The sequence below is a fragment of the Chelonoidis abingdonii genome, chromosome 4, assembly GCF_003597395.2.
Source record: "Chelonoidis abingdonii isolate Lonesome George chromosome 4, CheloAbing_2.0, whole genome shotgun sequence".
In the NCBI taxonomy this organism is placed as follows: domain Eukaryota; kingdom Metazoa; phylum Chordata; order Testudines; family Testudinidae; genus Chelonoidis; species Chelonoidis abingdonii.
This window is the reverse complement of record NC_133772.1, coordinates 90,805,182-90,826,215: the sequence shown is the minus strand read 5'-3', so window position 1 is coordinate 90,826,215 and position 21,034 is coordinate 90,805,182. Positions and strand designations below refer to the sequence as shown.

The 21,034-nt window shown below is 51.0% G+C and overlaps 2 protein-coding genes across 2 annotated transcripts in view; both read left to right on the top strand.

Annotated features, from left to right (window-relative positions):
• NUSAP1 (nucleolar and spindle associated protein 1) overlaps positions 1-21,011 on the top strand; it is a 56,147-nt gene extending 35,136 nt beyond the window's left edge. Inside the window, exons 11-12 of the mRNA XM_075065460.1 lie at positions 17,596-17,707; positions 18,364-21,011. Of these exons, the coding sequence (XP_074921561.1) occupies positions 17,596-17,707; positions 18,364-18,451 (200 nt within the window). The 3' untranslated portion in view covers positions 18,452-21,011. The remainder of the gene's footprint in view (positions 1-17,595; positions 17,708-18,363) is intronic.
• The window catches only part of CHP1 (calcineurin like EF-hand protein 1), a 255,811-nt gene that overhangs the window by 124,436 nt on the left and 110,341 nt on the right, over positions 1-21,034 (top strand). The window lies entirely within an intron of this gene.

The following is a 21,034-nucleotide window of genomic DNA, read 5'->3' as shown; positions in this document are numbered from 1 at the left end:
CTCCTCAGTTCCTTCTTGCGGCTATTCTGACAGTGGGGAAAGGGGGGGTGTTGGAATGGATATGAGCAACACATCTCGAAGAACAACAGTTACAAAGGTGAGTAACCGTCTTTTCTTCTTCGAGTGCTTGCTCATATCCATTCCAGTTAGGTGATTCCCAAGCCTCTCTAGGCGTGGGGCGGAGAGAGACATAGCGGAATGCAGACCGCCGAGCTGAAGGCGTCGTCGTCTCTAGATGTTGGACCAATGCGTAATGGTTCGCGAAGGTGTGGACAGAAGACCAGGTGGCTGACGGCAGTATCCTGCACAGGAATGCACCAATAAAGCAGCAGACGAGCCTGAGCTCGCGTAGAGTGGGCGTTGAGATGGCCTGGCTGGACCTGAGCCAAGTCATAGCAGCTCGGATACATGACGTGACCCAAGATGCGATGCGCTGCGCTGAGAGGAGATTGCCTGCTCTATACGCTCTGCCACCGCTACAAAGAGTTGCGGTGAAAGACGGAAGGGCTTGGTCTGCTCGATGTAGAACGCGAGAGCCCTCCGGACGTCCAAGGTATGGAGCTGTTGCTCATGTCTCGACGCGTGTGGTTTTGGGAAGAACACTGGCAGAAAGATGTCCTGTTCACGTGGAAGGCGGAGATGACTTTGGGGAGGACGCCGGGTGAGGAGCAGCTGATACCTTTCCTAGGAAGACGGGTATAGGGAGGATCCAGTCAGTTGCGCGGAGTTCGAGACACGCCGAGCCGAGGTAATGGCAACTAGGAAAGCCGTCTTCAGGACAGGTTACAGACAGCGAACATGTGGCAAAGGCTCGAAGGGGGCCCCATGAGCCTACTTTAGAACGAGGTTAAGGTCCCAGGTAGGGGTAGGGGGCTTGACCTGAGGGGTATAGACCATTCCAGCTTGAGAAACTGGAGACATCGGTGAGAGAAAATGGTATTGCCAGTCTTCCCCGGGATGGAAGGTAGATATGGCGGCGAGGTGGACTCGCGAGCGTGAGATAATCAACCCCTGCTCCTTTAAGGGACCAAATAATCGCAGGATGGTGAGATTGATACAGGAGCATGGGAACGTTGACCATGCTGAGCACAACCAAGTAGCAAGAAGCGCTTCCATTTCGCGGAGGTATGCGACGCGTGGAGGGCTTCCTGCTACAAGAACACTGTTGCACTTGTGCAGCGGAACCGCTCAGCTTCAACTGGTTTAACAGTTAGGAACCATGCTGTCAGGTGGACGGAGCTGCAGGTCCGGGTGGAGAAGCCTGCCGAAGTTGCGTGATCAAGTCTGGCCACAGTGGTAGGTGGGATCGGGCTGACAGGGACAGGTCGGCAGGCTGGGGTACCAGTGCTGTCTCGACCAGCTGGCGTGATCAGGATGAGTGGGCTTTGTCCCTGCGACCTTGAGCAATACTCTGTGCGAGGGGAACGGTGGAAAGGCATAACAAGGCGACTGACCACGGGATCATGAAGGCGTCTGACAGGGAGCCCGGAAGCAGACCTTGCAGGGAACAGACACCTGGCATTTCCTGTTTACTTTGGACGCAACAGGTCGATCTGGGGAAGCCCCACCCCGGAAGATTGAGTTGGAGGACGTCCGGACGGAGGGACCATTCGTTGTGAGGAAGGACCTGCTCAGGTGATCTGCGAGCGTGTTCCGGACCCCGGGAGAAAGAGGCACCAGGTCTATGAGGGGCTACACAAATCCCACAAGTGGACCGCTTCCTGACACGGGGAGATGACTTGTGTCCCTGCTTGTTGAATAATACATGGCCGTGTGTGGTCGTGAATACTGCAACACAACGGCCTGTGAGAGGCTGAGGAACGCTTGGCACGCCAGGCGTATGCCACTGCAGCTCTCGAGACATGTGATATGTGAGAGTCAGCTCTTGGGGTGACCAAAGGCCTGGGTGCCGGTGCCCCAGGTGTGCGCCCAGCCCAGCGCAGATGCGTCGTTGTTAGGGACACAGAGGGCTGAGGAGTGTGGAAGGGCAGGCCCACACGACAGCGGCGACTCTTTCCACCAGTCGAGGGGAGCTTGAAGGACTCCCGGTGGTCGTTACAATCATTATCTTAGGCGTCCCTGTTCAGCGGTAGACCGAAGCCAGCCAGGGCTTGCAGCGGGCGCATCCGTAGTCTGACGTACTTTGTAACGAGGGCACATGCAGCCTGTTGTCCTATGGAGGGCAGACAAGTACGGGCGAGGTAGTGGGAACCCCTGCAGGCTCCGGACAGGGAGACATGGCTTGAAATCAGTGCGGGGGCAAGCTGGCTGTCGCAAGGACGGGTCCAGCACTGCCCAATGAATTCTATCATTGCGCGTGCAGGCACAGTGTGGGTTGTCCGATTGACGATCAGTCCAGCCTTGGAAATAGAATATATTCTTATGGTGTCGAGCTGGCTGGTGACTTGAGCCTTTGAGGTTCCGCCTGATAGTCGTCGTCAGAGGTAAGGGAAATGTGAATGCGACGACGGCGGAGGAAAGCGGCGACAACCCCATACATTCGTGAAGACCGAGGGGGCGACAAAAGACCAGAAGGGAGGAAGTGAATTGATATGCACTCCGATTCCACTATGGAAACGAGGTATCCTCCTGTGGAGGGTAAATTGAATATGAAATATGCGTCCTCATAGTGAGAGGGTCGTCCAATCGCCGGATCCAGGGAGGGAATGATGGTCCAGGTCAAACGCCATGGGTCATGCAACTTGAACTTCTTTGAGTACTTGATCAGGTCGCGTAAAGGTCTGGATGGCGAGACCTCTTTTGCCTGGGGATCAGGAAAAAGGAATAGAACCATTGCCATGAGATCTCCTCCAGGTCACCTGCTGTATGGCTCGATTGAGAGAGCTTGTGAGCTCTAAGGAGGAGTTGCTCCGTGGAGGGTTCTGAAGAGGGACAGGGGAGAGGAGGGGGAGAGAGGGGAGAGAGAATTGGAAGACGGTATCCATGTTCCACCGTACGGCAGGACAAGATCACGTCGTAGTTAGCGGACGCATTGCCGGGAGAACGACGGAAAGCCGGTTTGGAAAACTGCGAGCGGTTCGGCGGGCGGGCCGGCAGGGGTATATATTAGGCGCCATACCGGCGCCACTCCAGGGGGCGACCTGCCGGCCCACCGAGTGTTGCTAGGGTAAAAGTTACTCCGACGAACGTGCACGCAGCGCGTGCACACCTAACTGGAATGGATATGAGCAACACATCTCGAAGAACAACAGTTACAAAGGTGAGTAACCGTCTTTTCTCAAGTGTTTAGACACACTGCATTCGAGGTGTCAATTTGAACTTGATATTCTAACAGGCAACTTTTTCCAAGCCCTGTCTAATACCTATTCACCAGGCTGAAAAACACACCCTCCTGTTGAGCCTATAGATGCTGGATTCCTGCTGACTGAGCTTTGCTGCCTATTAATGCTGCCCTCCTACCACCACCACACAAAACAAGTCAGTTCTGGGACACCACTACAACAATGTGTCCCCCCATAAATCAAGTTCTTTGAGTGATTGCTCATGTCCATTCCATCGTACATGTGTGTGTTCGCCACATGCACTGGTGTCGGGAATTTTTCCTTCAGTGGTATCCATAGGAGACTAGCTCCGGCACCCTCTAGAGTAGTGCACGTATGTGCCGGTATAAGGGGCACCGCTGGCTCCCCCCTCCCTCAGTTCCTTCGTACCACCAGTGACAGTGCTGGAACATCTCCTTGCCTCGGCTAGCTTACTTCTCTCAACAGCATCTAGTTATGAACTTTTTGTATATAGTTGTTAAAAACTTTTTTAGTTTTACAGTTCCCTAGTGTTAGAGTTAGTAATAGTTGGTTAGTCCTGGATGGGACTAAGCCTAGGGACAGGGCCTTGTGACTGCTGCAAGAAACCTATGCCAGTCAGTGATCCCCCTAAAAGATGTCTGAAGTGCTTGGGGGAAACCCATGTGAGTGACAAGTGTCACATCTGTAAGAGCTTCAGACCACAAATGAAAAAGCAGCAGGACATTTGTCATTGAGTGCTCTTTATGGAATCAGCCTTCACACTGGCATTGGAGCTGACTAGATCAGACTCTGCTCCAAGCACTGCAGCCTCGGTGTGGAGCGTGCCACCAGCACCGACCTGAGACTGGCACCGATCCCCATCCCTGGTACCAGTTGAAAAGCAAAGAAAGGCCAGGAGAGGGCATTATCCTGTATCCCGTAAATGGAAGGAGAGAGCCAAAGGACAGCAAAGACCTGTGAGGGGCAGCTTTTTCTCTATGGATGGGGCCAGGCTCCAGCACCTACAGAGCTGTTTGGGCCCCCTTTGAGATCTGCTCACCACCCCAGAAAGCAGCAGAGGCACTCAGCATCTCGTGGTGCTGTCCAGGCCAGAGGCTGCTAAGAGTATATTGTCCCTTCTGGTGCCGCCCATGCCGCTACTAAGGTCCACCATTCCAGGGGAAAACCCACCCTGGGACCCTTCCAGTGGTCTTTGTCAGTGCAGCAGCGCTTACCTGAACAGTGCCACCAGCCCCCAGATGTGGGTCAGCTTACCTACCAAAGTTCCCAGAGTTGTTCTCCAGTCTCTAGGCAGTGTTCACTGGCATCAATCACCGGCTGTCTGGCACAGACCCTCGGAGGTGCATCATCAATCCCAGAACTCCGGCGCTTAGAGCGTCTGAATAGGTCTCCAGGCTCACGGCACAGTTCCGGAGGGTTGGTACACCGGTCCCCCGAGTCCTGTTACCAGTCTTCAGTTCACTGGTACAGATCTCCATGGGCAAGTTGATGGTCTCCAAGATGTCAATCCTCTCGCTCCCATTCTCACTCCTGGTCCATGGAGCAGCACTGCTCTCACAGCGTGAGGCTTCAATCATCGGGGTACTGTCGCCAAACGCAGCTGCCTTTCACCGGAATGCAGCTGCCAGTCACTGGAATCGTGGCACCGAGACATCATCCCAGTGGAGATCCGCAGAGAGAGCCAACAGGAACAGGGTGGACAGGTGACATCAGTCCTGTCCTGGTCCCCCAGACAAGTCTCCCCCTCTTCAGGCTCTGAAAGCAATGAGGAAGACCTGCCCGCAGGCCAACGCCACCCGGCAGGACCATCGGCATTTCCTTCTGGGCCCCCAGGGGCTGCATGGCCCCCAGGCCAATTGCCAACCCCCTGGCATCTGTGGAATCCCTGGCCATTTCTGCAACCATCGCTGGGGCATCAGTTGGTCCCAGGGTCATCGGAAAGACAGTCAGCCACAGTCTCCTGCCCGCCCCCTGACTCAGAAGCGAAGTCAGAGAAAGCTCCACAGGGACAGCCAGCTGCAACCAAGGTTCCTCTGGCAGAGGCAGTGGAGTTACCAGGCCCACCTATACCTGCCTTCTCTGCCCGACAAGGCGATAACGGGGCCCTCTCACACAGTCCCCTAGGATGACACAAAAGCCCACCAAGAGCTTTTGAAGAAGGTGGCTTCAAACCTTGGACTGGAAGCCGAGCAGCTGGTGGAGCCCTGGGACTCCCTGTTCGATGTGCTGAGTGCAGCAGCCCCCTCAAAGGTGGCATTACCAGTTAGTGAGGGAGTTGTGAAACTGATAAAAGCCTTTTGGCAATCCCCCTCCTCCCTGCCCCCCATCTCTAAGTGGGTGGAGCAGAAGATACTATATCCCCACTAAAGGGTTTGAATACCTGTACAAACGCCCTGCTCCAAGCTTGCTGGTGGTATCAGAAGCCAATGAGCACGATAGACAAGGCCAACGGGGATTGACCCCTAAGAATAAGAAAATAATGAAGCTCAATCTTTTCAGTAGAAAGATTTGTTCTATGGCCAGTTTTCAGCTAAGAGTGGCCAACCATCAGGCCCTACGTGGCCACTATGATTATAACATTTGGCAGTCTGTGGTCAAGTTTGCAGAGTCGCTGCCTGAGGAGCCCAGGAAGGAATTCCTGGCCATTCTGGAGGAGGGCAGAATGGTAGTCAGGGCAGGCAAGCAGCCTCAGAGGCAGCAGACGCCGCATCCCGGTCTATGACTTCGGCCATTTCGGTGAGGTGGGCATCCTGGTTGTAATCGTCGGGTTTGTCAGAAGTTCAGCAATCCATCCATTACCTTCCCTTTGATGGCTTGGCATTGTTTGCAGAACAGACAGCAAGTTGCTTGGCCCTTGCACTCACTGGGCCTGTACACTTAGGTGCCCACAAGGAAGCATTTTGAGGGTGTGCTCAAGGGCGAACTTCCAGCCTGTGTCCTGGATCCAGCATCCCTGTTTTTTCCCAACCGCCTGTCTTCCCTTCCTCCCTGCCTGGGCCTCTATAACATCGGACCAGTGGGTCCTCAGCACAGTTGCAGAGGGTATACCCTTGAGTTTATTTCTATTCCCTTCCTCCCTCCCTGTCTCTTTTCAGCGACTCTTCTCACAAGCATCTACTCGCTCAGGAGATGCAGAGTCTTCTGCAGGTGGGAGCAGTAGAGGAAGTCCCTCTGCACTTACAGGAAAAAGTTTTTTATTCCTGCTATTTTTTGATCCCAAAGGTTGTCTATACCCCATCCTCGACCTGCGGGGCCTCAATAAGTATCTCAAGAAGTTGAAGTTCTTCTTCGAGTGCTTGCTCATATCCCTTCCAGTTAGGTGTGCGCGCGCCGCGTGCACGTTCGTCGGAGAAACTTTTACCCTAGCAACACTCGGTGGGCCGGCAGGTCGCCCCCTGGAGTGGGTGCCGACTATGGTGCCTGATATATATACCCTGCCAACCCAACCGCTCCTCAGTTCCTTCTTTACCGCCCGTGTCAGTCATTGGAACAGTGGAGCGCAGGCTTAGCTGACCTCCACTTCCTAGCTACCCGTAGTTCTTTGTGTATTTAGTTATATAATTATAATCCTTTTATATATATACTTATCTATACTTATGCGTTTTTTCTTTGCTAGCATAGTTAGTTTAACCATAGTTAGCGGGGTTCGGGAGTAGCCCCCTCTCCGCAACCGGTGCCGGAGCCCATGCCCGGCTCACCGGTTCTTAGTCCGTGCTTGGCCGGCCTCCGGCCGTTGCTGACAGGAGATCCACACGACTCCTGTTTACGGTGCCTTGGGGGATCGTATTTCACAGCTAAGTGCCCCATTTGCAAGGCGTTTAAGCCGAGAACAAAATTGAGCGGCACTTTTCTTTTCCCTCCACCTTCTGCACCGAGCGTTGGCTACTCGGTGGACAGAAGCACCTCCTCGGCACCGGACCCTGCCGGCACCGGCCGTTACCAACACCGGCACCAACGTCGACTCGGCACCGCTCCCTCTCTCTGGGGTTGAGAAAGCCACGACTCCTCCTGCCAGTGCCCGACAGCTCCCCGGCACGCGCCGTGGTTGAGCTCCCTGCTCTGTCTGCTTCTGTGCCAACTGCACCGCAGCCAGAGAGCTCGTTTATGTCGGATTGCCAGGCACCAACACCTGCAGAGGCACTGAGGAGACGCCGGCACCGTTGATTCCGGTCCCGCGGGGCCGTCGAATCCAGTGCCTGCCTGCTCCCCGGCATGTGCCGTGGTTGAGCCTCCTGCTCCTGCTGCTTCCATGCCAACTGCACCGCAGCCAGAGAGCTCGCCTAAGTCGGATCGCCGGCACCGACACCTGCGGCACCGGCACCCGATCCCGGTCCCAAAGGGCCCGTTGAATCCAGTGCCTGACTGCTCCCCGGCGCCCGTGGTTGAGCTTTCTGCTCCTGTACTGCTCCCATGCAAAACTGCACCGCGGCCAGAGAGCTTCGATCGCTCGCACTGCTTAATCCCGTGCCGGCACCGCAGCCAGAGCGGCCATGTCGCTAAGTCCGACTCGTTCGCCCGGCCGACCGACACCTGCCCGCTGAGTGCAGCTAAGCTGCACTGCGACAACGTCGGCACCGTCGATGTCCACCGGCAGTCCCACAAGGGCCGTGTGAATCCAGTGCCTGAAGCCTGACTGCTCCCGGCGCACGCTCGTGGTCGAGGCTTCCTGCTCCTACTTTGCTCCCGTGCAAACTACTGCACCGTGCGGAGAGAGCCTGTCTAAGCCGGATTTCGCCCTGGCACCGACACCTGCTGAGGCACCGGCGACGTCAGCACCGTCGATCCCGGTCCCACAAGGGCCGTCGAATCCGGTGCCTGACAGCTCCCCGCGTACACACTGTTGGTCGAGCTTACTGTTCCCTCCACGCCGGAGACATTTCCAACGACGAGGATCTCGTTGCCGTGACAGAGTGGATGCTGCCTGAACCCCCGGCACACGCCGGTGCGGCTACTACAGTCTCTTGGCAGCCTCCTTGATACGACCATCCTCTGTTCGGCGCAAGCAGAGCGGGCACCGTTCATGATCACGGTCCCGCAGACGCTCCAAGTTTCCGTCGGGCACTCCTGCCTTCCGACGCCACTTGCAGTCCCGACGCTGCTCTCCTCGGCACGGTCGCACTCGCCGCACAGGTCGGTGTCCCGTTCACCGACCTGATAATCCCGGCACCGTTCCGGCTCCCAGCACCGCTACAGGCACTGTGACTCCTGTAGCCGCTCCCAACCTCGAGATCTCGGTAGACCTCCCGGCACCGCTCTGGTCGCAGGTCTGGTTCTCGTTCCAGGTACCAGTGCGCCTTGCGGTACCGTCCCAGGTGCCAAGTTGGGCAAGGTCTGGTAGAGTCAGACTCTCTGCCCATGATTTTTCAGCACTCCCATGGCCATCCAGACACGCATCAGTGTCTTCCCACGCGGACAGCTCTATGCTCAGGACCGCGATTCTGGTGTGCCCACCAACAACCTGAGAGCCCATCAGGCTCTCCTATGGAGGGTAGCACTCAATGTGGACCTCCAGCTGCAGGAGGTCCGGAGGTAGGGACCCCGGTAGTGACATTCTATCGCGGTTGCCCCGCTAGAGGGCCCTACCGTTTATTCGGACCATCCAGGCGAATGCCGATACTCTATGGAGGGTACGACTACTGGTCTGTCCGTCCTCCTCCCTGCACACTAGTCATTCAGTTGGTCAAGAAAAAGGGAACGGCATGGCCAACAGCGCCAGCCCCGAAATCGAAGGGGCTAGGCGAATGACCCTACTCAGCCGCAAGGTGTATTCCGCAAGGCTCTTATAGCCCTGCGTGGCAAATCAATAAGCCCTGCTTAGCCCCTATAATCATAACACACTGGATAACGGGGGATAATATTATGGAGCTTCTCCATCAAGACTCGTCAAGAGTTCACTGCCCTCTTGGAGGAGGGAAAAAGGTGGCTAGAGCTTCTCTTCAGCCTCGTTACCATGAGGAGCATCTCATGGCTTCCAGGTTTCAAACCTCCGGCCTTTCACAACTTACCATTTGTTGGTAAAAAGGCCTCTTTGCAGTGAAATCAACCCCAGGCTGCAAAGCCTGGAGGGCAACAGGGTCCTAATGAGCTCTCTCTCGGCATGCATATGCCGACGACCTAACGCAGGCCTTTCCATCCCCAGCCACACCGCCACACTCTGTGCCTAGCCCATAGATCGGGCTTTGGCAGTCGGCGCGACTGAGGTGGTCGCAGATGACCGTCAGGACTCCTAGAGGGCCAAGATCGAGGCCCCTCACAATCACGACCGGGGACCAAAGACGAACTTTCGAAGGTGCGCCTGAGCCGGCGTACCGGTTACAAGCGGTTACCACTCCTACTTCCTCTTGGCGTGGTCCCAGTTAACTTCAGTTCGCGGTCCCCTGCACATGGTGGAGTTTGGGTGCCACCTCCATTTGTTCCAACCTGTCCCTCTTCAGGGACTCCTCTCGGATGCAATTCCTCTTACAAGAGGCGCAGATGCCGATGGACGAAGGGGGCAACTATTCCCTAATCCCAACTCGTACGGAGGTCTCAGACCTATCCTACACCTACGAGGACTCAACCAGTTTATGTTAAGGTTGAAGTTCCGCATGGCATCCCTGGGAACCATTATCCTGTCCTTAGATCCTGGAGGCTGGTATGCGCCTCAATATGAAGGACGTGTACTTTCACATTGCCATCTTCCCTCTGCACAGGAGATACCTCCGCTTTTAGCCAACCGTCGGTACTTCCAGTTTACGGTCCTGCTGTTTGGCCTTTCTGCAGCCCCATAGGCATTAACCAAGTGTGTGGCCGTAGTCGCCACCCACCTCCGCCGACGTCGGATATGCGTTTCCGTATCTGGGCAATTGGGCTTATCTGAGGAGACTCCAAGGCACAAGTCACTCAGTGTGGGCATCATCAAGGACCTATTCACATGTCTAGGCCTGAGATCACTACGGAAACATCCACTCTGGTTCCCATGCGTAGACTCCCTAGGGGGCTATCCTGGACTCCGAACTAGCCGAATCCCTGCTTACCACAGCCATGGTTTCCAGGCGATGCCACAATCATCCAAGGTCTGAAAACTTTCCCATCGGCTCGTGGCTCCCACTTGTCTCGGTCTCCCAGGTCCCACGGCTTCCTGCTAGTTTGTAACCAAACACGCTAAGCGCTGCCTCTGTCATCTGAAGTTTGCCTCAAATCGGCGTACCACCCGGATAGGGGCCCAAATGGTCACCATAGTCACCATTCCCGAGCATCCTAGGCTCTCCTAGAATGTGGTAAGCTCCCTCCCTGGTGTGGGCAGGGATGCCGCTCTATCCGCCCCAGCCCTCACTGTCCCTGACTATGGAGGCGTCATCTCTCAGCTAGGTGCTCACCTCAGTAACCTTCGAGCTTAAGGCCTTTGGTCTTCTCAGGAGCTGGCGTTCCACATCAATGTTCAAAGATGAGAGCAGTCTGCCTGGCGTGCCAGGGGTTCCAGCAGCAGCAGTGCGAGGCCGTGGCGTCTCAGTGTTTACAGCCAGCACAACGGCCATGTACTACATAGACAACCTGGGAGGACATGGTCCTCCTCCTTTTGTCAGGAGTCCATCCATCTCTGGGACTTTTGCATAGCCCACTCGATAAACTGGTAGCATCCTTTCTCCTTGGCAATTCGACTCAGCAGGGTTTTCCTGTCTCACGAGTGGTCGCCCTGCCTGATGTGATGCATTTTGTGGCCAGAAGTGGTTTTTTTTCCCCACATATGGACCTGTTCGCTTACCGCGAGAATGGGAAATGTCCGAGGTTCCTGCTCCTTCTAAGGTCTCTCCCGGACCGATCTCGGACGCTGTCCTCATGCCGTGGAAGGGCCAACACCTTTATGCCTTCCCGCCGTTTCCCCGGCTCATTGAGTCCTGCTCAAACTTCGCAGGAGCAGAGCGCGCATCATCATGATCACTCCAGCGTGTTCCAGGCAGCACTAATACGCCACGTTGCTCGGCCTGTCAATAGCCTGCCCAATTACCCTGCCACTTCCACCCAGACCTCGTACCTCAGGGACCACGGCAGACTTCGCCGCCTGCGACCTGCAGTTTCTTCACCTCACAGTGTGGCTCCTACGTGACTATCAGGGGTGGCAGGATGCCTTCCACCTGGTCAACGTACCTGGCCAGGTGGAAGCGTGTCTCCTACAGGTGTGAAACACTTAAATCTTACTCCTGCTGGGGTCTCGATCCCCTCTATTTTGGACTACCCTCCGGCCTGCAACAGCAGGGCCTAGTGGTGTTCGCCGAAGGTACACTTGGCAGCCATCTCTACCTTCCATCCAGGCTAAGGTGGTCGTTCTGTGTTCTCACACTCTATGGTTTCGGGTTCCTCAAGGGCTTGGAGCGCATACACCTTAGGTACACCGCCGCCCAGCCCCAACCTGGGACCCCTCAACCTGGGTTTAACCAGACTTATGTCTCCTCCATTCGACCCGTTAGCGAACCTGCTCGCTGCTATTACCTGTCTTGGAAGACAGCTTTCCTCGTAGCCATTACATCGGCCAGACGAGTCTTCGAGCTCAGGGCTCTTATGGTGGTTCTCACCATACATTATGTTTACAAAGACAAGGTGCAGTTACGTCCACACCAGCTTTCGTCCCTAAGGTGGTTTCGGCCTTTCATGTTACCACACTCAACGTGACGGGGACAACAATTGCACTCCCTGGACATCTGTAGAGCGCTCACTTTTATGTTGAGCGCGACAAAACCATTTTGTAACACGCCCCAACTCTCGGTCGCAGTAGCAGTCCGAAGGAAAGGCCTACTGTTTCCTCTCAGTGGATCTCATCTTGGGTGATGACGTGCACCCACACTTGTTATGATTTGGCTCACATTTCCCCAAGCCACATCACCACCATGCATTTCTACCAGGGCTCAGGCTTCATCTGCCGCCTTGCTAACTCGTGTACCTACCCACGAGATCTATCGCACAGCTCCATGGTCCTCGTCCATACCCTTGCTTCGCATTATGCTTGGTTCACAGTCAAGAGATACTGCAGCCTTTGGCTCCGCAGTTTTACATTCTGCCATTTTCACTCCGACCCCACCCGCCTACATAAGGCTTGGAATCACCTAACTGGAATGGATATGAGCAAGCACTCAAAAGAAGAAAAGACGGTTACTCACCTTTGTAACTGTTGTTCTTCGAGATGTGTTGCTCAATATCCCTTACGCACATGACGCACCCGCCCTTCCTTCCCCACTGTCGGAGTAGCGGCAAGAAGGAACTGAGGAGCGGTTGGGTCGGCAGGGGTATATATCAGGTACCATAGTGGCGCCACTCCAGGGGGCGACCTGCCAGCCCACCGAGTGTTGCTAGGGTAAAAGTTTCTCCGACGAACGTGCACGCGGCGCGCGCACACCTAACTGGAAGGGATATGAGCAACACATCTCGAAGAACAACAGTTACAAAGGTGAGTAACCGTCTTTTCTGCATGGTCTCCCTGGCCTTCATCATTCTTTTCCTGGATCCTGGTACGTCACCCTTGACCAGAAGGATGCCTACTCACTTATCAATATTTCAGGGACACAGATGGTTCCTACATTTCATACTACCAGTTTGCAGTGTTCCCCTTTGGCCTAGCAAAGGCATCAAGGGTATTCATGAAGTGCATGTTGGTGGTAGCGACCTACCTCAGATGTCAAGGTATCCAGATCTACCCATACCTCAACAACTGGCTCATCAAGGACTGCTCCAGGTCCAGCGCAGTGTCAAGAAGTTGTGGGCCACTTGCCAAGCTTTAGGCTTGTTGATAAACGAACAAAAATAAACATTAATTCTGATTCAAAGGATAGAATTTGTCGGAGTGGTACTTGACTCTATCTGAGCCAGAGCACTCCTGCTGGAGACCAGGTTCAGGGCAATGGCAGATCTGATTGGCAGTATCACAGCCCATCCGCTTGCCACTGCCTGGGTCTGCCTCAGACTACTAGGGCACATGGCAGCATGCATGTATGTTGTCGGTCATGTGAGACTCAGGCTGCGTCCCCTCCAGATGTGGCTGGCATCAGTCTGCTCCCTGGACAGATATCACCTGGACAGATATCACCTGGACAAGATTGTCACAATCCAACCCCACAGGTATTTACCTCCCTGCAGCATTGGTCTGATCCAACTCTGGTAATAGAAAGAGTGCCATTCATAAGCCCATGACCCACAGTCTCCCTGATTTCATACGCGTCTGACCTTGGTTGGGAAGTGCATCTCTTTGCAGACGCAGGGATTATGGTCTTGGGAGGAGCTTGTGTTACGTTTAAATGTCAGAGAACTCAGAGCCATTTGCCTACCTTGTGGAGTCTTCCTTCCCCAGCTGTTCGGTCAGGTGGTGCAGGTGTTGACGAACACCACAGCCTCCATGTTCTATGTCAACAGGCAGAAGGGAGCTGGTTTGCCAGCTCTGTGCAAAGAAGCCCTATGTCTATAGGACTTCTGCATTCAGCATGCAATCCACCTGGAAGCCTCGCACCTCCCTGGCATCCTGAACACACTGGCGGATCACCTCAGCAGGCCTTTCTTCTCTCACCACGAGTGGTCCCTTCACTTGGATGTTATCAGGATGCTCTTCCAGAAGTGGGGAGCTCCCCGAGTGGACCTATTCACCACCAGACAGAACAGAAAGTGTCATCAGCTCTGCTCTCTGCAGGGCCTAAGCAGATGCTCATTTTCCAATGTCTTTCTCCTGTCATGGTCCACAGACCTGATGTACGCCTTCCTGCCGATTTCTACTCATGAGCAAGGTTCTCTTGAAGATCAGGAGGGACAAGGCGTGGGTCATGGTCATACCAGCACTTGTTCAGCATGCTCAGGGACCTGACCCTGTGGCCACTTTAAAGCCGTCCAGAGAGAGTCTCACAGGATCACGGTCAGCTCTTGCACTCGAACCTCACCTCTCTCCACCTCACGGCTTGGCTGCTTCATGGCTGAACCTAGAGGAACAAATGTTCTCTAGTCAGGTCCAGCAGAGTCTCTTGAAGGGCAGAAAACCCTCCACCGGAGTGGCTTACCTGGAAAAGTGGAACCATTGCTCTCTTTTGGAGTGGACTATCTCCCTGACCCAGTCGCCCCTGCAATCCATCCTGGATTATCTGCTTCACTTGAAGCACCAGGGCTTTGCCTTTTCCTCAATCAAGGTGCACCTGGTAGCCATATTGGCCTTAGAATCATAGAATATCAGGGTTGGAAGGGACCTCAGGAGGTCATCTAGTCCAGCCGGACTAATCCCAAAACAGATTTTTGCCCCAGATCCCTAACTGGCCCATTCAAGGATTGAACTCAGAAACCTGGGTTTAGCAGGCCAATGCTCAAACCATTGAGCTCTCCCTCCCCCCAAACCCACATTCAGGGTAGATCTGTATTCTCACATGAGATGACAATCAGGTTCTTGAAAAACTCTTTCTGCCAATCTGGGGCCCGGTTCCCAGTGGGACCTTAACCTGGTCCTCTCCAGGCTCATGAGTCCACCCTTTGAGCCTTTGGTTTCTTGTTTCCTCTCTACCTGTTGTGGAAGGTTGCATTCCTTGTAGGCGTTACTTCAGCACATTGAGTTTCAGAGATTAAAGTCCTCACTTCAGAGCCCCCGTATACAGTATTCTACAAGGACAAGGTTCAGCTGCGACTCCATCCGGCCTTCCTGCTGGAGGTGGAGTCGCACATCCATGCCAATTGGAATATCTTCCTCCCAGTGTTCTGTCCAAAGCCTCACATGATCAATGAGGAGAGATGCCTGCACACTCTAGATTTCAGGCATGCCCTGGCTTTCTATTTGGAGTGCACCAAGGCCTCCCACAGATCAACTCCTCTCTTTACTGTGATCACTGACAAGATGAAGGGCCTTCTGGTGTACTCTCAGGATTTCAAACTGGATTTCTACCTGCATTGGCACATGTTACAAGTTGGCACAGGCTGTGTCTCCACCGATAGTGAAGGCTCGCTCTATTAGAGCTCAAGCGTCTTCGACTGCCTTCTTGGTGCATCTCCCTGTCCAGGACATCTGCAGAGCTGCGAGCTGGTCTTTGGTACACATGTTCACCACATGTTATGCCATTACCCAGCAGGTCAGAGATGATGCTGGATTTGGCAGAGCTGTGTTGCAACTGACACAACCATGAACTCCTGCCCACCTCCAGAGGTACTGCTTGGGAGTCACCTATAATGGAAGGGACATGAGCAATCACTCGAAGAAAAAACAGTAACTAACCTTTTGTAACTGTTCTTCAGATGTGTTGCTAATGTCCATTCCATGACCCACCCTCCTTCCCCTCTCTCGGAGTTCCAGCAAGAAGGAACTGAGGGAGGGAGAAGCCAGCAGCGCCCCTTATACCAGCAAATACGTGGGCCACTCCAGAGAGCACCAGAGCTGGTCCCCTATGAATACCACGGAGGGAAAAACTTTCAACACTGGTGCATGTTGTGAGCATACCCACCTACAATGGAATGGACACTACACGGGGAACTGCAAGCCAGTCAGCCTCACCTCAGTCCCTGGAAACATCATGGAGCAGGTCCTCAAGGAATCAGTTCTGAAGCACTTACAGTGGAGAGATCAGGAACAGTCAGCATGAATTCACCAAGGAAAAGTCATGCCTGACTAACCTAATTGCCTTCCATTATGAGAACTGGCTCTGGATGAGGGGAAAGCAGTGGACATGTTAGTCCTTGACTTTAGTAAAGCTTTTGATACAGTCTCCCACAGTATTCTTGCTGGAAAATTAAAGAAGTATGGGCTGGATGATTGGACTATAAGGTGGCTAGAAAGCTGGCTAGATCGTCGGACTCAACGGGTAGTGATTTATGTCTAGTTAGCAGCTGGTATCAAGCGGAGTGCCCTAAGGATCTGTCCTGGGGTCAGTTTTGTTCAATATCTTCATTAATGATCTGGAGGATGGCGTGGACTGCATGCTCAATAAGTTTGCAGATGACACAAAACTGGGAGGAGTGGTAGATACGCTGGAGGGTAAGGATAGAATACAGAGGGACCTAGACCAAATTAGAAGGATGGGGCCAAAAGAAACCCATGAGGTTCAACAAGGACACGAAAGTGCAGACAGTCTGAACTTAGGATGGAAGCATCCCATGGCACCTGCTACAGACTAAGGGAAACGAATGTAGGAAGCAGTTCTGTAACGAGAAGCTGGATTATGAGCAACAGATGTGCCTTGTTGCCAAGAAGGCTAATGGCATTTTGGGCTGTGTAAGTAGGGGCATTGCCACCAGACTGAGGCGATGTGATCATTCCCCTCTAATTCAACATTGGTGAGGCCTCAGTGTCCACTTTTGGGCCCATACTACAAGAGGAATAGTGGAAAAATTGGAAAGAGTCTAGCAGGGGCAACAAAACGAATATTGGGGGGCTGGAGAACATTATGAGAGAGGCTGAGGAAACTGGGATTGTTTAGTCTGCAGAAGAGAAGAATGAAGAGCGGATTTGATAGCTGCTTTCACTACTTGAAAGGAGTTCCAAAGAGGATGGATCTGAGACTGTTCTCTATAGTCCAGATGACAGAACAAGAGTAATGGTCTCAAGTTGCAGTGTGGGAGGTTTAGGTTGGATATTAGGAAAACCTTTTCACTAGACGGTGGGTGAAGCACTAGAACGGGTTACCTAGGGAGGTGGTGGAATCTCCTTCCTTAGAGGTTTTTAAGGTCAGGCTTGACAAAGCCCTGGCTGGGATGATTTAGTTGGGAATTGGTCCTACTTTGAGCAGAGGCTTGGACTAGATGACCTCCTGCAGTCTCTTCCAACCCTGATATTCTGTGATTCTATGACATGAGCAACACATCTCGAACAACAACAGTTATGAAAGGTTAATACGGTTAGTTTTTTCTGCTGACCCTAGAGTCCACTCCTGTGTTGTCAAGACAGCCCCACTCAGAGCTTTCTGCTCAGATGGCAGGGAGCTGAGGCTGCTCTTCTCCTGGACCAGGCCACTTCCTCTCCCCCTAAAACAGGGCACAGTAGATTAAGGAACAGGAAGGATTTGGTCAGCCAAAGCCCGTGGTGGCAGATCCCTGCCTTCCGCAATAGCAGAGAGGGCTCCATTATGCTGCCCCACAGGCAGGGTTCTGAGGGGAGGCTTCTGCCACCCCCAGCAGAAAACCCTCTCCCCAAATAGCCAGCTAGTATCCAGACTGATGTAATTGACCGGGGTGTTTGTGCTTGATCTTAGATGCAGTCAGGCAACTTATGTTATCTGTAGAGTTGAGGATGAGAATGTCAGTATTAACAACATAAATACACATAATTACTAAATTTTAATAACTAGCTGGTCTGTTTTTATTTATTTATTTATTATTTTATTTTTATTTTTTGCTTCTTACAATGTAGGAAGACTGAAACCTTGGGGTGACTCAAAAGAAAACACTGTCCTGAATAAATCTATGAATAGCAGTGTCTCTTCACACACAAAAGATTACAAACAGCCACGTCTCCAGACCAGGTCAGTACAAGGGTGTTTTAAGTGCCATTTTAACACTAGAATTCTGTAGGAGAACACTAAGACTTAAATATATGACAAGCTAACACCTTTAAATAAATGCTCTGTCCTGAACCATACTTATGTTAGAGAAATTTTTCTCTATCAAAATGTTTAGCATCAGGATGGCCAAAGTATAGCTCAGAGCTCCCCTCTACCTGGGCTAAATTTGACTGCTGGAAAGTACAGGTCTCAGCATGCTAGGCCCCACTTTGATTTTAACAGGTGGCTGATCAGCTCAAGATATAGCCTTGTACGGTGGGACCAGTATGCTTTATGAGTTGTGCTTCTGCAAAAGAGTTCATAAGAGTCAGATTTTTAAAAAAAGGTTAGACAAACACCTGTCAGCTATGGCTTCTTTACTTGGTCCTTCCTCAGTGGAGGAGGCTGAACTGGATGACTCCTTGAGGTTCCTTCCCGCCATACATTTCTAAATGGAATCTAATGAGTAAAAAATGGAGCAGATGGCCCGTGCAACTTGTTGACTAAGCGAATCTGGGAGCCTCTACCTAACCTAAAGGATTCCTTCTAATTGCTTATGCATATAGTTATCTCTATGCTATGCAACTAATTGCTCATTTGCTCCAATTTCATGTAATTTGTTTTCTTTTCACTTTCAGAGAAGGGAGGCGTGAGAAGCATTTGCTGGAGAGAAAGCAGAAAAAGGCTCAGCTGCTTGGAACCCGCAGAGGACTATCCATGGCTTAAGAGGAATTTAGTAACTTCTGAAGGACTCACTGTAAATACTGTTCTCAGGAAAAATCTTTCCTACCTTTATAAATATTTCTGTTTTTATGTGTGCATTAAAGGATGAGTCAGGTCACCTGAGTTGACTGGATGTTACTAGCCATGTAGGGCAGGCTTTCTTAGTGCTGTTGAGCTTAACATTGTTAGTGATTTTACAAGTTAGATAAAATATCAAAACTTTCAATCTTCTGATATGTTTTAAGTAGAGCCCAGAGTATCTCAAATTACTTGGAGCAATTCATCCAGTTAGATTTTAGATTGGCTGGACTTTCTTAGTTGTAAATTTTGAACAAAAGCTTCCTCCTAAGTCAGCAAATTCCATAAAACTATTAGACTGAAGAGATACTAAGGGAGGGAGGAAAAGGAGGAAATGTTAAAGGGATAATCATGAAGCTTATTCACACTGAGTCACTTATCAGTTGGGCATATTTCTCTAGATGGAAATAACTTCAAAATATGTTCCATTATCAAGAAATTTAAGACACTGAGAGACTTTGCTGACAAGTAGGGTATGTGTAGCAGCAATTAGAGCGGTTTCCTATATTTAAGTCCTTTGTGAAGTAAACAGCAATCTCTAGGAGAGGGAAAACCATATTATAAGGGCTTTCTGGAGAACTAAAAGCCCTAAATAATGGTACCCTTTTAGAATGAGATAGGAAAAAAATAAGAAGTTAACACACACCTTGGTAGGTTGCTAATTGGATATGTGAAGAGCAATTCATTAGTTTTTTGTCCCTCTCCACATTACAGGATAAAATTTGGCATAATAGAACAGTTGTCTAGCCTGAAGCATTTACAAGGTAATCTATTAGTAAACCAAGTTCTTTCGAGGTATGATATACTTAGAGTAGATTTAGAAAGCCTATATCAGCAATTTCCCAAAGGTAATCTGTAAAGAAAATTACCTTGATTTTTATCATTAAGCATCATGGAATAGACTGGAAGCGCAGGGAAAGGTGGGGAGGAGGCACTGCAGTTGTTATTTCATTACAGCTCTTTGGACTTCTGAGCAAATATTTACAAAGTAATAGGTTCACTTTTGTGTTTAGGCTTAACCTTTCCTGTGATATTTGCTGAAACATTAGATTCAGAAATAGAAAAGCTTTTTATATATAATTTTATACTGTTTAATTGGGGAAAATAAATTTTTTTTTTTGTATTTAATGCTGTTGATGACTTAAGTGTGGGTGTAAGACACGCAGACACTCAAAGTTTAACTATATGCAATTGCCAGATGTGCTCATACATACAGGTCATATCCTCTCTTCCACTAAAGAAAAGGAACGTATTACCATTTGCCAGGCTTCATGGTCCACCTAATCACTTTTACTGACGCAGTCCACTTGTTGAGATATCCTAAATTAGAATTTTGAAACACTTACTGATAGTGTTTAGCAGGGACAGAGGGATACTGTTACAGAATATCTGTTACTTTGTTTTTGACAATATTGTGTATGGTTCTATCAGTTTACTGTCTGAGTCTGACACAAATGGGAGAAAGACACTTAAATAGGAAAATGTCTCAACAACTGGCAGGGACTATAAGCAGGTACACCTTCTGAAGTGTTTTAACTCTCTAGACTAAGTTGAGCACTTTCTGAACACTGTTTTGATTGAAATCCTTTATTAAATATAAACCTTTCCTCAGGATTACAGAAGAACTGAAACCCAGCATTCCTTGTCCTAAAACAAATCTATACATTTTGAAAACCAAACCTGCTTCAGGAAAATCTCATCACCTCTGCACTCTGCTATATATTGTATAAATTAACACATGTAGGCCTTTCCCAGCTTTTGAATCCCCACTTTGGAGAATCCTAGAGAATCTTCATATACTTCTCCTTTCTTAAAGGCGTGGAGTAATGAAATATTTTGTGTCAATATCATCATCACAGACATCTACACCCATTGAAACATGGCAGCTGACACTCAAAGTTGTGTTTTTTTCCAGGTTCTCTCCATTCATTACACAGCTCATGTTTTGAAGATTTGCTTTGTAACCATGACAGTTAGGTTTCCATTTAAAAAAATCAAAATCTGAGATTGGATTCCTGTCCACTCCCATGTCTACTCCTCTGTGGGCCCTGGGGAAGTTGGTCCACAATTTATGGAACAGTCCTAACATCTGTTAGTCCCCTAGCTGTGAAAAGGACTATGGTTTTCTCTGTGCAATAGTATTAAACAGGGAAGGTTACTCTAATTCTAAAGGTGAGATAAAATACCAACCAGGAAATCTTACAGCATTACAAGCTCCTATTATCTTATGAATTGCGCCTTGTCAGTTTTGGGATACAAACTGCCTCTAACAAATAGGCATGTGCCTGAACAATAGATCCAGACAGCAGTTTCTAACGTAACTTTGCACTACTGGACCCTGATTCTCTTTGAAACTATCTCCCCAACAACAGAGCAATAATCTCACATGGTCTGTTTTCACAATGGATTTCTGCAACAGGCTGGTGGAAGCTACAAGAAACCTTTAATACTATATGTTCTTAAGCTGCAAGTCTGCTCAGTTTATTATGGAGTCCATCCCACTCACTT